Source organism: Dioscorea cayenensis, chromosome 8 (assembly GCF_009730915.1).
Source record: "Dioscorea cayenensis subsp. rotundata cultivar TDr96_F1 chromosome 8, TDr96_F1_v2_PseudoChromosome.rev07_lg8_w22 25.fasta, whole genome shotgun sequence".
Lineage (NCBI taxonomy): Eukaryota > Viridiplantae > Streptophyta > Magnoliopsida > Dioscoreales > Dioscoreaceae > Dioscorea > Dioscorea cayenensis.
In genome coordinates, this window is record NC_052478.1 from 12,529,964 (window position 1) to 12,544,974 (window position 15,011).

Sequence of the window (15,011 nt, forward strand, 5' to 3'; positions counted from 1 at the left end):
GATTGAAAGAGCACCTCCGGAGGATGTTTTTATCTTGGTAATAACTTGATCACATGGTATAGTAAGAAGCAAAGTTCTATTTTTCTCTCCACTATAGAGGCTGAATACTAGCAGCAGGAAGTTGTTACACACAACTATTATGGATGAAGCAAATGCTTGAAGATTATGGCCTACAACAAGGGTTGTTGACTATATTTTATGGCAACAAAAGTGCTATTGATATCTCCAAGAATCCAGTCTAACATTCTTATGGCAAACATATTGATCTTCGACGCCACTTTATACGAGATTTGGTAGAGAACAAAACAGTTGTTATTGATTATGTTGCAACAGAAAAATAATTGGAGGATATTTTTACCAAACCCCTTGATGCTGCAAGATACAAAAAATTAAGTGGTGAGATTGGCCTTTGCCAACTTTAATCCATATCGTGGACTGCAAACGACCTGCATTTGCTAAAGTTTATCTATGTCATTTGCAGTAGCAGTAAGAAGGAGTTATGAAAATAGGGGGAGTTGATGACTAGAAATCCTGAAGATAGGTGGAGTTGTAGAAGAAGTTATAATAAGACTTGAAACAACTAGTGAAAACTTTGGCATCAATTCAGACACAAGGGGGGATAAGTTGACAAGTTTAAGAGCTTCAAAACCGTCTACTCTACATAGGTGTATTTGTTTACGTCTTTTGTGCTTAATTTGTACATCACTAGTTGCAGTGTAATCATATATTTGGTAAGCAACTGGATGAATTTTTAGTTTGTAAAGTCGTGTCCTAGGCAATGTTGTACCTGGAAGTTGTAACATGAGTCGGTCTGGGAGTAGAAACAGTTGTGTGCTAGCAGTTGTGTCAAATTATGCCAAATGGGAGATTGTTAGTGCAACTGCACTATTATTGGTATGATTTGATACCAAGTCAAGATGATGTGGCAACCTGTGTGATGTGGCAATGTTGACAAAATAGTAAAGCATGGTGACATGACAAGGAGTCTTGACTTGGAGAAAAATATCTTGAAGATTTTGTTGGAGCTATTTTTGGCAATATGTTACAACTTGAAGATAAGATATATCAAGACCATATTTAGGTGATTTGATTGAAGACTAAATATGGATGAAGTTTAATTGAGGAAATACCTATCAATAGTATGAATGAAGGCTATTGAAGGTATGATTTGAAGAAACCTTAATGAGGATGATTGAAGACTATTAAGAGCAAGATTTGAAGACATGCCTATTGTTGGCATGATTAAGATGATTGATTGAAGATCTTTCTTGGGAAGATTTGAAGACCAAACTTGGATGAATTGAAGATTAAGTTTGGAAAGTTTCGTGAAGACGCACAAAGGACGTGCGCTCCTTATGAGTGGACTGTGTGGTGAGGAACTGAGGAGGTAGGCTAGTTATCGGTAGTCAGGATAGGGAGATCGGGCTGCACAAACTCGGGCTAAGCATGACCGGGAGGTTTATTATTCTTGAGGTCATTCGCAATGTAATCAGAACTCAGTCAAGTCAGCAGTAAGGGCCATGTTGCAATTCATGTTATAACATGACTTGCAACAACTAATTTCGGAAGGTTTTTAAATTAGTAGTCGTGGAGATTTTAAAATACTTATGTACTATATTTGGGATGTTGAGGCGTCTATATAATCTACCTTGCTCTGAGATTGTGTGTGTCTCTTGTGGAGGAGAGTGTGTGAGCACTAGACAATTTAGAGAGGGTAGTGATCTTTATTGTTGAGAGAGTGAGTGACAAATGTTTGTACTCATCTATTTTCACCTCTTTTAGTTGATTGTTTATCTCCGGACTTGACCGCCAAGATGTAGGTGAGTGGACGCCGAACTGGGTTACCAATCTTGTGTGTCTCTTTCTTGTTAGGTTTGTGTGAGCTTTTTTATAAGTGCTTGAGTATTCTCTAAACCACAAATCACATCGGCGGAACTAACACTAACTTCTCTACTTGATTAAGAAGAATGACTACATCATGGCTTCTAACAAACTTCTTCTCTATTGAATAATAAAATCTTTTGCAAAATTCAGAGTGATTAAAACTAATGAAGACAAATTGTCTAATTTTGACATTAATTCAAGCCTATCATCTATGGGCATATGCAAGAAAACCTTGCAACAAAACACACAAAATGGTCATAAGAAACAACCTTGCCATGCCATGCTCTATCATAGCCTGCATTGCATTAATTGGATATGCAACAATATACAATGCCGCAACTCGAAAGGATCTAGTTTGTTGTACTTCTAAGATCAGACATCTAACTCTCTAACCACCAACATTCTGTTCATCCTTCTACCAACCAATTTGAAGAACTTTTGAATATATCTCCTAAAGTTTGATGTCATGTTTTTTTGTAACACTCATCAAATAGTCCATTATATAGACGGTCATAATCAGTGCAAATGCATTTCAATTTTTTCTAGTTTTTCTGGCCCTAAAAGCCTAAATTTTGTACACTCTAACCATGAGTTTGATCTATAAAATGGGAACAAAAGAAATGAGAATGAGAATGAAAATATTAATAAATATAGTATTTAGTTGGAAGGATAGGGAATGAGAAAAGTAGAAGGAAATATGACAAAATTATTTTAATACTCTTATAAAAATAAGGGTATTTCAAACAATGTTATGTGTAATCCATTATGTTAATTATTATTATTATTAAATATTTAAATTATTACAATTCAATATTTAAAGTAAAGTATTTCACTCAGAGAGGCAAAGAAGTCGTTTCCTTAGTGCTACACTACAACAAAAACTGCTATTTGCAACACATAAATTTGCGACGTGTAAAAGTGTTGCAAATTTGCGACACAAATTGCAACAATGCGTGACAAAAAAACCAAAAACGTTGCAAAAAAACCTAATTGTGTTGCAAAAAACGACCATCCGAGAACGTCGTAAAATATGTTGCAAAATTTTATGACCCAGTATGTAATTGGTTTGCGACACATTATTTGCAATGATCTATTGGCATTGCAAAATGTGTCGCAAAAGTTTGGGCTTGTTATTTTAAAAAATAACAAATAAAAAACTTAAATAAAAATAATAATATAATAGAAATGAAAACAATAATCAGAAAAAGAAGCATTCGTAAAAAAAACTATTAAAAAAACAAGGAAAGAAGATGACCTATAAGGAATTTTATCATACCAAATATTAAAAGCCTCCAATTCAATCCATAAATATCCCCTTTCCATATAATTTTCCTTATATTTAATAATATTCATCTGTTTATATATATATGTATATATTATTTTTTTAAACACTGTTTAATTAAAACAAATTAGCTATGCATAATTAAATTAAATTAAATTAATAATAATTTAATAATATAATAAAAAGATATTATATAATCTCCATCTTCTCAATCTCATCTCAAGCTTCTTGAACATCCTTGTCTTCCTCCTCTTCGATCTCGCTTTGCTACTCTCTGCCCTCCACTCTCAGTCCCATGCTTGGAGATCTAAAGCTCTCCATCAATGGCCTCTCCCCGGATCCTCCCTTCTTCTCTTATTCAGAAGCTCGTCGCCTTCAAAGCCCCTGCCCCGATTCTTCCGATCTCATCCTCCTCCCCTCTCGACTCATTCACCTCCGATCCCATCTTCTCTGCCTTCCTCTCACCGGACTTGGACTACGCCCGATTCTCCTCCAAGGCCCACAGCTCCAGATCCACGACTGCTTGCGCCAAGTCCCTCCATAAAGCCCATCATCGACTATATTATCAACGTCCGCGCTGACGACGATTTTGACTTTGGCGTCGATGGTGATGGTGCTTTTGAGGCTGTCGGTGACCTCCTTGTTGATTCCGGCTGCGTTGAAGACTACGAAGAAGGCCGATTGGTATATCCCTAGCCATCTTGGATTTTAATTCTTGACTTTCAGGATTCTTGTTTTTGATTTCATATTGAAACTTTTTTTGCTTTGCTTTGCTTTCTTTGAATTTTGTATTAGGGCTTTATAAATTCTAGAATCAGAGGTTTTTTGTAACAGAAATCCAATAATTGGAGGTTTAGTTTCGTTTTGGTTGTTTGGAAATGTATGTTTGTAGCAGAAGCCTAAGGAAGCCGTGTAGAGCCTAGCAACACCATTGCGGATGTTTGATGGGATGGATGATGGTGAAGCTATAAAGAAAAAGGTTGAGTTGTTGGATGGTTCTGTGCTGACTAAACGTGATTGAGTGAAGCTCGAGAGAAGAAAGCACCATACTGATTTTTTAGTGGTAGCAGTTTATCTAGATGGGAGGATGATATGGAATGCAAAATTGATTTTCTTTGGATATTTTAGGTGAAAATTATGTTTTTTGATTTGTTCTCTGCAATGGCTTATGTTTTTTTAGGGCCAATATCAAATGCATTTGAAGGAGATGGAAGCTGTTAAAACAGGAATGCCAGTTGTGTCTGAAAGATGCTATTTCAAAACGGCTTGAAGAGGTGTATAAAAGGCTCGAATTCATTGATGCATATTCAGCAGAGGCACGTCCTGCTTCAATTCTTGTGCTTAGTTTCTCAAGCCCTTAAAAATGTTAAATTCACCATGTTAATTTAACTTTGATTGTACTGTTGGCCATTACATGCTATGTGTTTTAAATTTTTATTGGTGCTCCAATTGAAATATTTTCTTGTTTTTTGGAAGGTGTAAATCAAATGTATAGAAGGAAACATGGTATACTTCCTTTTTTAAAATTTAATAGGTTTGCTCCACATCTCACATCCACAAGATTTGAAGATTAACCATTTTCGGAAGAGCACTACGTCTAGATGTAACTATATAACCTTGTGTCTATGAATGGCGTTCAAGTGCTATTAAAATGAAGCATATATGATTTGCAGAACCTTTCTAGGCATTGCACAACCTTTCTTGGCATGTGCAAGACTACTATATTTCAAGCCCATAAATTTTTTTTTATGAAAGAAGGTTTGGAGACGGAGAATTAACTTCTAACTGTTGATTTTATGCTCTTACGCATTCCCTTAGGCTGCAGCAATACTTTCTAAGATTCTTTGGAGATAGATACAAGGATAACTGTTCAACACAGCCAGTTCTAGTGTTATTAAAGTGTTAATTGACTGACTCTTCATTCACTTTACAATCATCCTTTGTGTTAATCAGCTAAAGGAACTGATGTGATTGTTGAAAAACAACCAATCGGCAGAACCTTGATGGTTTGTTCTTGTTTCTTTGGCCTCACTTTGATTTCAGCCATCTGATTTTTTATCATCTGTTTCATGATTCTGTTTTGTGATTTTCTAGTTCTTTGATTTCACTTTTATTGAATTCCTAGTCTCATAAACCGCACCTTGTTTAGACCTTTGGTTTTTGGTGGAGTTGAATTATGTTTAAATGGGTGTGGAATTCAATTCAGTATATAGGTGAGTTAGCAAGTTTCACTACTTCAAAAATGAGTCATTCTTGAATTTGGTAGATGTGATTTAATTTTCATGACAATGCGTTATGTGGACTGTCATCTGTAAGAGTTTCTATGGTATATGTAATCCCTTGGTCTCTCTCCTATATCATTGTCTTTTGACCTTGGGTGATTAATTCTTGGTTTTCATATTCCAATTGGGATGGTTATTTTCATTTGTTATGAATTTAAAGTGATTATTGTATCAATAAAAGGAAAATTTTAGAAACTACTAAAAAAGTTATTGTTTATTAAAGTAATTATTATTATTGTTATTTTTAAGTTATCCAATGAGTGTTGTAGATTCAACATGTAGAAGGATTATCTGAGGACTCATTGTAACACTAGAATGCTCACAAAGTAGGAACCATTGTATCATTGGAAACATTAAATTCATCTCTAGCTTAAAATTCTAGGAAGCTCTTAGTTTGTATCTGAATATAATAATACCTTAAAAGTTAAAATATTTTTAGGATATCTAATATAGGAATTAAGCAAACAAAGGATCTAGATTTGCACTTGGACTCTTGAATGGTTAATCTGAAGTTGTGTTTTATTTGACAATTTTTTTTTTTGAAATCATCAGCATGGTTAAAAACTTCTGTTGAAATGATTAAGTGATGAAGAAATGTGCTAATTCATCTACTTTCTTTTGGCTTTTCTATTTTTCTCTATCAATTTTGTTTTATTGTTAATACAAAGTTCAAAAAATTAAACTTTGTTTATGGTATTTTGCTGAGGATTATGGGTTAAAACCTAAACTTCTGAAATTAATGGAAGTCTGAATTTCACCAATGTATATGTTACACGTATTATAAAAATATAGTTGTTATGATGTCAATTCTTGTATCTTACTATCCCCATGTTGGTTCTTTGAGGAATATATTATGAGTAGCTTAGATGATGAAAGCGTGTGTGGCTTTTCATATTCTATGATGTAAGATGGTTTAGTTGTGTATATTTTACTTGTCATAGATATTTATGTATGTTTTAGTTTGGTGCTTGTACAAGTAAACAGTGTCAGGCTGCCTCATCATGTTTATGAAAAAAAGCATTTCTGTGGCACTGTTTTGGTTGAATTTTCTGTAGAAGAAGATGCCAAGATGGTTTTAGAGGGCAACCTAGTTTATGCTGGAATAGAGCTAGAGATAAAACCCAAGTAAGTTTTCCTTGTAAATGAAGTTACAAATTTTGGTTATCTCTTACAGCATGGTGTGATGCATGTATGTTAGATGATGAAATAACATGTCTTTCATTATTTGACTATTTACGTTAATCTCTAATGCCTTCTTACCTCTTCTGTTGATAATTAATCTATTGTGTACTATATTATCTTTACAAAATCGCAGACCTTATAGAGTGCCTTTCCTCATTTCCCCTTTGTAAATAAATAAATAAATTGCCAACTTAAGGACATATCTTTTTTTCTTTTTTTTTCAACTACTTTTTACAACTAATTTTATGTTTTCACATGATTCCAAAAGGAATTTGATACTGAAAGGGAAAAGCAGCAAGAGGAATATGAACAATCAAGGTCTCTTAAGAAGGATGGTTCAGATGGAAGGTAACTAAATCTGAAATCCCATGAAATATTTTACCCCTTTTTTTTTTGGCAAAGAGAATTTACAACAGGATTTTTGGTTATTCAATATAACATCTATTTATTATGGGAACTGTGGACTTTTATACTATGTTATATTGTTATTGCCATTGGATCCACTGATATCCATGATTTTTTGGTTGAAGTTTGTGGACTTCAAAATGGGGGAAGAATCAGTAATAGTTGAAAGCGGTTTGACTGTGAAGAATCGCACCATTACCTTAGAAGCACTTTCTAGTATGCCCCCTAGTATGCTATTAGTAACTTGTATTTATTTTTTTTATTTGGGCTTTATATAAATATTTACCCTTTATTTGTTATTTTAGGAGTAGAATAATGATCTTAATAGCATTGTTTGCAATGACAATCCATATGTAAAATATAAGGAATTCTTAATTTTGGTATTGCAAGAGTTTACTGTATGTTGCCCCATATATAAGTGAAGTAAGGCCTTAGAAGAACTCTAATTGAAGCCTTGAAACTATCACAACTCAAATGGATTAGAGCACATTTGTTCTATTGTTTTTTTACACATACAAGATGGATCTTAAAAAATTCATGAGAGAGCTTTAAAGGATGGTTTTTGTGGAGCTTATTGAGGAAAATAAACTTTGTTGAATAATTTGTGCTTTTCAGGTGAGGTTGAAAAGGAATACTGGGACTTGCACCAAGGAAATCAGGAAAGGTTTAGAGGAAACAAAGGCAACAGGGGAAGGTGTGACTATTCTCTGAGCTCAATTGTTTAATAATCTCAATCAAGGCTAATGCTAAACTCTACCATGTTCAGTCGAGAAAGTAATTATCTATGATCCAAGAACCTTTTTCTTAACTCAAAGCTTTGTTTGCCACAGAGGTAGAGGCAATAAGGGAGGTCGACCATTCGATGGCAAGCGCAATAGGCATACGGACTCACCTGCTTCAAGGCCAAGTAAGGTTCCTAAAGTCTAAGTCATGATACAACTTTCCGAACTGTGTTTTCCTCCCTGCATGGTGTACGAAAAATGTTTTTGGCATTTGTAATCTGTGTTTGATGCTTGGCAGTGAAATCGACCGATTTTGGATTTAGACAATTTACATGGGCAATTTGATCTTTCTCTTGTTGCAGGACAGGGTTATGTTATATAATTAATTATTAAGCCTTGCTTACCATGGCTTTTGAGTCTGAAAATTTAAGAGTGTTTTCTCATGGCACATATATATATATATATATATATATATATATATATATATATATTTTGCATAAACTTATGTTATATATGAAAATTGTAGAGCTTCTAATATTGACTTCTATGTTGTAGATAATTATGGTGTTGTTAACTTATGTAGAGTGTTTAGAGAATGCTTCCATGCTTGTATAATTTTCGGGTTTTCACTGATTGTATTTGGTTGAAATAGTAAGAATACATCGGTAAATCCTACAAATTTACGTTCAATATGAAAATTGTAGAGCTCCTAACATTGACTTCTATGTTGTAAATAATTATCATGTTGTTAACTTATGGAGTGTTTAGAGAATGCTTGCATGCTTGTATAGTTTTTGTGTTTTCGCTGATTGGATTTGGTAGAAATAGTAAGAATATATATCAGTAAATCCTACTTTTCACAGGGTATGGTAAATAATTTTTCTGATAGTTTCTAATATTGTTTGAGTATATGTGCATAATGTTATTGGATAGTCCAAATGCATTTTTTTATTTTCTCAAAATTTAATTAGGTATTAAATTTATTTTTCATTTTAATCATATTAACTGATGAAAAAAAAGTAGAAAATAAAACGGAATATGACTTGTGCTTTCTTTCTTATTGTTTTCATATATAATAGGAAAAGTTTGGTATGCATTTGGTACCCAAACATAGATACAATTTGGAATCTTTCTTGGTTTTTTTTCAATGAAATAACTAATCTCTTGCCATCATATGTTTGTCTCTAACTAATTCTTTTTGTTTCTGGTCAAATTTGATCTAGAGAATTTCATATTTATACCACACAAAAAAGTGTCTTTTATTGTTTGGTAGAATTTTTCCATTTATTGCTCAAAATATTTTTTTCCTTCTTTTGGCTTGTTGAAACTCACACCCATGGTTTGACCTTGGAGGGTAAAGACCAATAATTTCTAAATTTTAAAATATATATAAATTTAGAAATTATTTTGATCATTGTTGTCCTTAGATTTCTTTTGCATCTTTATTATTGTTAATAGAAATGACTCACAAAACTTTGAAAATAATTTATATAAAAAAAGTTATCAAATTTTTACCATAGTATTGATTTAATACATGTTTTTGAGTAAAAGTTTTCAAATATAATTATAAAAAGAGCAAGATTTTTATAGGTTTGGCCTTAAAATATGAAAAGAGGCAGTGTTAGGCAAAAGCAGAAGCTGAAGGCACTAAAGCCCACAAAGCTCTGCAAATATTCTTTGCGTCTTATGATGGAACACTCTCATTCTTTAATCTTTAAAAGCTTTATCTTTTTTTCTTTAAGTTACATAAAATGCATCCTTCTTGCATTTAAATTCATTTACATTTCCATTCATGAAACAAGCTATTTTTCCTTTTTTTACAGTTAAAAAGCTAACATTATTAGATACAAACGAAACATATTTGGATTCAACTCAACTTAAATGCTTATGGTGATAGAATTAGAAACTCAACTTTATTTCAAACTAACCAATCTTTCGTATCTAGCTAATCTTTAAGGATATACACAATTCCTCGCATGGGCTGGGTTGAGTTATCTTATAATTTCAGTTTCACTGTTCCTTGTTTTATCTTCTCTGCAGTGAGATGAGGTAAGCTGGGTTAGAAAATCACTGCCACTGATAGTGGCGATGCCATTGAACTCTGTACTACATGGATGCTTCTCATTGTGCTGTTGATACTTTGTCTGTGTTATTCCCTAGTATTAATTGTTTGTTCTCGAAGATTGCTCGTTTCATTTGTTAGTTGTAGCTGTCTTTGTTATCATCCCAAAAGTTTATAGCTAGTTCATACAAATGAGAAGAACCTAATTTAAAATTTGTGTTGCGTTTCAGGACTTGGATGCAGTTGAGGCACTTATCTGAGGCTTATTCATTTTTCAAGGAGGGGTTCTGATGGTATATTATTATCTCACTGAAACTCTTCATTTGAAGACCCAAAACTCAATTCCTTGCATAAAATCACACAATTTCCTGACCTATTTGCTCAATGTTTTGCAGGTGAGCCATGATGAACACTTGATATCAGGCAGTGTTGGTGAGCTGTGGGTGGCATCTGAAGGAAAGGTTAACCCATATTCAGGAACATTTCAGGATTATAAGAAGATGTTGAAGTCATATTCTTGAGCAATCTCCATCGTCTCCCCTTCACTCTTGAGCAATCTCCCATACAAAGACATTCTGAAACTCATTGCAATCATATATACTCGAGTTATTACTAAAATCTCTCTATTCGCCATGCTTATGTTTCAAGATGGACAACAAGATTATACAAACTTGTCATTCTACTTCAATGTAAAATGAACTGGATTTTGTTCTATTAGATGTTTTGACTATTATATTTTGTATTGGATTGTTATTTTGAATAATTATAGATCGGAATGTTTATTTTGCAATGTATTATAAAAGTTATTGTTGATGATTGTAAGTTTGGCTTTAAAACAGGTTTGTAAAAATTGTTTCAAAATTATGGCAAATAATAAAAAAAATCGTATTGCAGTTTTTTGTTATGAATAATTAATTTGACATAATTTGCGACAATAAAAATGTATCGCAAAATGTCTCAAAATGTTGCAACATAATTTGCAACACGATTTGCGACAATATAAATGTGTTGCAAGATTTGTTGCAAAAATTATCACACAGTTGCAACACAAGTTGCGACACATAAAAAGTTTTGCGACAACCAAAATGTATCGCAAGTTTTGTTGCAAAAAGTCCAACACATTTGCAACACAATTTGTGACACAAAATGTGTCACAAACAATGTTGCCTATCGTTGCAAATTGAATTGCAAATATTGTCTCAAAAGACCCATGAATTGAAATGAAATTTGCAACATTTTTATTTTGTGTCGCAAATTTGCGACACATTTTTCCAAAAGTGTCGCAAAAATTTGCGACATCTGAAATGCAACACATTCTACTGTGTCGCAAATTATGTTGCAAATTACGATTTGCGACACATTCTAGATTTATTGTGTCGCAAAAATGTGTCGCAAATCGTGTTTTTTTGTTGTAGTGCTAGTAATCATTCTCCCTCTAATATATATATATATATATATAAATACACAGATATACATCAATATAAAGAATAATTTCTATTTGGGGCTAACATTCTAGTCATCCAAATCGATAGTAAACACTTCGTTTTTGGATTTTAAAGCAAAATCCCAAAGAATTATTGAATGATCATCAAGAAAATATATTAAAGTAAAGTGCACCATAATGTAACTTACCTTTGTTGAGGTCTAAGTGCCGTACCTCAAATAAATCTAATTTTGTGCGGGGAGAATGAGTTTTTAAAATCTTGGCTGATTTATTTATTTATTTATTTTTGGCCAAGTAATAAACACTCTTTTTGTTTTTCTAAAGTTTGCAAATTTTACAATACAGAGTAAATTCTTTTGCCTAAACAAGTAATTTTCTCATAACTTATGTGATAGAGTCTTTTGTGCCATAAATTTCATTAGTTTTTACTTTCATATAGGTTGAATAATTTTTTCAAAAAAATAAAATATTACATTTATACATATACAAACTAAGTTAATAAACGATATCCATAAATAATATCTATTTATTAAGTTGAGTTATTGTATATGATTTTCCATCCTAATAAAAAAGATTGTATTTCTTTCTCTTGGTAAATGAGAGGTTGAGAGATAAATAGGTAACATATGTTTAATGAAAACCATTTTTAGAATGAATCCCAACCATGTTTTTGGAAACTTTTTTTTTAATTGTAAAAATTAAAAGGCATATATCCAAAAAAAAAAAAAAATTACTGTTTTTTCTCTCATATCCATTAAATCTCCTCCTATCCTCTCCACATATATGGAAAGATAGACGAAGATGCCTTGTAAAGAGAGCCAGATGGCAAAATCCTTTTTCCTCTTTCTTTCCAAAACCTTTCATTTGAATGTTCATGGCTTAAAAGGAAATATGATCTATATGATATTCATACATCATAATTATCATTGTTGTAACAATGGGTGTATACATGAACATGCTCATATGGACAGGACAAGGGTTAGTGGGAAGGTGATACAGTTTCAGCAGGCACTAACTCTTTTGAATGAAAGTGGCCATCCGTTTCAAATGAAATGATATCAATTTCTCCATATACAATATTAAGACTTCCTCCATCATTATTCCCTGCTTATTTAAACTCTTTCCCATCTTCACATATCAAGAGAAAGAAAAAAGAGAAAAAATAGAGTAAAGAAAATGTTAGGACCAAGAGATGCAAGAAGTTTAACAGTTCAGGTGATCCATGGCAGGTGGTTCATGGTGTTTGCCTCCTTCCTTATAATGTCAGCGGCTGGAGCCACATATATCTTTGCCATCTACTCCAAGGACATCAAAACCATTCTTGGCTATGATCAAGAAACACTCAACACTCTTGCTTTCTTCAAAGACCTCGGTGCCAATGTTGGCATCATTTCAGGTTTCGTAGGTGAGATCGCTCCTCCATGGGTTGTTCTCTCCATTGGTGCCATCATGAATCTCGTTGGTTACCTCATGATCTATCTTAGTCTCACGGGACGCATAGAACAACCACGGTTCTGGTTAATGTGCCTTTTCATAGCTGTTGGTGCTAACTCTCAGGTGCTAGCTAGTTTTGCTTTCAGAGATTCTTACCCTGTTTTAAAGAGAAGCTCCTCTTAGAATTTTAATTTAATTTTCTCAGACTTTTTCCAACACCGGTGTGCTGGTAACTTGTGTCAAGAACTTCCCGGAGAGCCGTGGCATCATCCTTGGTCTCCTCAAAGGTTTTGTTGGTCTCAGTGGTGCCATTTTCACTCAGCTTTACCTTGCCTTTTACGGCAATGACTCCAAGTCTCTCGTCCTCCTCATTGCTTGGCTTCCAGCAGCCATCTCCGTTGTCTTTGTCCACACCATTCGGGTTATGAAGGTTGTTCGTCAAGCCAATGAGTTCAAGGTGTTCTGTTACTTCCTCTACATTTCTCTAGTCCTTGCTTCCTACCTCATGATAATGATCATCATTGAGAAAAAGTTTATATTTACTCGCACTGAATACAGCGCAAGTGCTGCTGCCATTGTTTTCCTCCTCTTCCTCCCCTTGTTCATTGTCATAAGAGAAGAGTTCATCCTTTGGAAACAAACTCGTACTAATCCAACACTAGTCCAAATCACAACTACATCACCAGCAACATCATCACAACCAGTACCAACATCAACCTCAACAACCACATCTACAAACTCAACCACTTCCATGAAATTAAACCTTCGTAGTATCATCACTACGTTTAAACCTCCAAAGAGAGGGGAAGACTATTCCATTCTTCAGGCTTTATTTAGTATTGATATGTTAATTATCTTTTTCGCTACAATCTGCGGTATTGGAGGTGTTTTAACTGCTGTAGACAATCTGAGTCAAATAGGTGAATCATTAGGCTATCCTCCACGTAGCATCAGCACATTCATCTCCCTTACGAGTATATGGAACTACATGGGAAGAGTCACTGCAGGCTTCACCTCCGAAATCCTTTTATCGAAATATAAATTCCCCAGGCCAATGATGTTCTCCATTGTTCTTCTCTTATCTTGTTCTGGCCACCTACTCATCGCCTTCGGCGTCCCAGGATCTCTCTATGCTGCTTCAGTGATCATGGGCTTCTCTTTGGGAGCTCAAATGCCACTCATCTTCTCCATCATATCAGAATTGTTTGGACTCAAGTACTTTGCCACATTTTATAACTTTGGTGGTCTTGCAAGTCCTTTGGCATCTTATATACTTAATGTGAGGATCACTGGTCACTTGTATGACATACAAGCTGCGAAGCAGAGAAGTGAAACCAAGACATGCATTGGAGTGGAGTGTTTCAAGCTTTCATTTCTTATAGTCACCGCACTCACACTTGTTGGAGCGCTTGTTTTAATGGTCTTAGTTTGGAGAACAAGAGATTTCTACAGAGGTGATATATACGCCAAATTTAGAGAAAAAAGAATGCAGGATGAGGTTGAGATGATGGAAAGTGAGAAAGGGGAAATCAAGTGATGAAGTTAAAGGTCATGTTAATTATGCGCATGAGGGATAGAATGTTTAAAGAATAATTAAAAGTAGATATAGATTCCTCTTGTGAATTGCATAGAACTGAGTGTTGGCAACTTTTAGCCTGGCCCGTGAGAACTGATTGGGGGTAATTTTGTCCCTATCCAGTTGTCATTGTTTTCAAAGATTCTCTGAAATGGTGGATGTTGTTTTAGCAATTGTGGTTGCGTGGGATGTCTTCTCATTTTGATTCATGTGACGGGGGGCAAGATAATACATATATATATATATATATATTTGCATGTGATTCTATTTTATAGTTCCACCGTAGAGTTTGGTTTTTTTGTCCGTGGGTTGGTTGGGGTTGTGTAAGGCTGAATTTCTCATTTCTTCTTCTATGAAATATTTTAAAACACTAGTTTTATACTTCTATGGTAGAGTTTGTTTTTCCCGATGTGTTGGTTGGGGTTGGGGTTGTGTGATTGATTATAAATAATATATAATCATGTATGGATATATTATTATTAATTCAAGAATAGACACTATAGGTAAAATTATTATATATAGTGAAGGCATTTCATTACCTCCAAAATTGAGGGGATATAGAGGGGAGTAAACACTATTAATAGTGAATTAACATTTTTGCCCCTAGTTAAGATTTAATTAAATAATAATAATAAATTTAAATAACTAATTATAATAATTAAAACAAATAATAATCAACAAGAATTATTTAATATACATATTACATTATAATAATTAAAACGAAATGATATTTTTTGC

General features: G+C 33.7%; 2 protein-coding genes across 6 annotated transcripts; both read left to right on the forward strand.

Moving 5' to 3' along the window:
• The first annotated feature begins 3,393 nt into the window (after positions 1-3,393).
• On the forward strand, positions 3,394-10,587 carry LOC120266954. Of its 5 annotated transcripts, none has more exons than XR_005538341.1 (8): positions 3,394-3,850; positions 4,347-6,573; positions 6,899-6,978; positions 7,161-7,251; positions 7,651-7,729; positions 7,866-7,942; positions 10,050-10,112; positions 10,215-10,587. XR_005538341.1 is itself a non-coding variant. In XM_039274613.1 (8 exons), the coding sequence occupies exons 3-7, from the start codon at positions 6,518-6,520 to the stop codon at positions 10,064-10,066; spliced, it is 309 nt and encodes a 102-aa protein (XP_039130547.1). In that variant the 5' UTR covers positions 3,394-3,850; positions 4,347-4,482; positions 6,504-6,517; the 3' UTR covers positions 10,067-10,112; positions 10,215-10,587. The 5 variants fall into 5 exon arrangements, 4 of the variants coding, with proteins under 4 accessions (XP_039130547.1, XP_039130546.1, XP_039130545.1 ...); XM_039274613.1 differs by lacking the exon at positions 7,161-7,251 and having other exon boundaries at positions 4,347-4,482; positions 6,504-6,573; XM_039274612.1 differs by lacking the exon at positions 7,161-7,251.
• A 1,638-nt stretch (positions 10,588-12,225) lies between these two features.
• On the forward strand, positions 12,226-14,296 carry LOC120266603. The gene is made up of 2 exons (XM_039274243.1): positions 12,226-12,820; positions 12,903-14,296. The coding sequence occupies exons 1-2, from the start codon at positions 12,440-12,442 to the stop codon at positions 14,232-14,234; spliced, it is 1,713 nt and encodes a 570-aa protein (XP_039130177.1). The 5' UTR covers positions 12,226-12,439; the 3' UTR covers positions 14,235-14,296.
• The last annotated feature ends 715 nt before the right edge of the window (positions 14,297-15,011 follow it).

What these genes read in the sequence shown, in the direction of transcription:
- LOC120266954 (XM_039274611.1), top strand. Translation starts at nt 4,415, where the DNA reads ATGCTATTTCAAAACGGCTTGAAGAGGTGTATAAAAGGCTCGAATTCA. An exon ending in TTGATGCATATTCAGCAGAG is followed by an intron (nt 4,483 to 6,898) that starts GCACGTCCTGCT and finishes TGATTCCAAAAG; the next exon opens with GAATTTGATACTGAAAGGGA. An exon ending in AACAAAGGCAACAGGGGAAG is followed by an intron (nt 7,730 to 7,865) that starts GTGTGACTATTC and finishes TGTTTGCCACAG; the next exon opens with AGGTAGAGGCAATAAGGGAG.
- LOC120266603 (XM_039274243.1), top strand. Translation starts at nt 12,440, where the DNA reads ATGTTAGGACCAAGAGATGCAAGAAGTTTAACAGTTCAGGTGATCCAT. An exon ending in CTGTTGGTGCTAACTCTCAG is followed by an intron (nt 12,821 to 12,902) that starts GTGCTAGCTAGT and finishes TAATTTTCTCAG; the next exon opens with ACTTTTTCCAACACCGGTGT.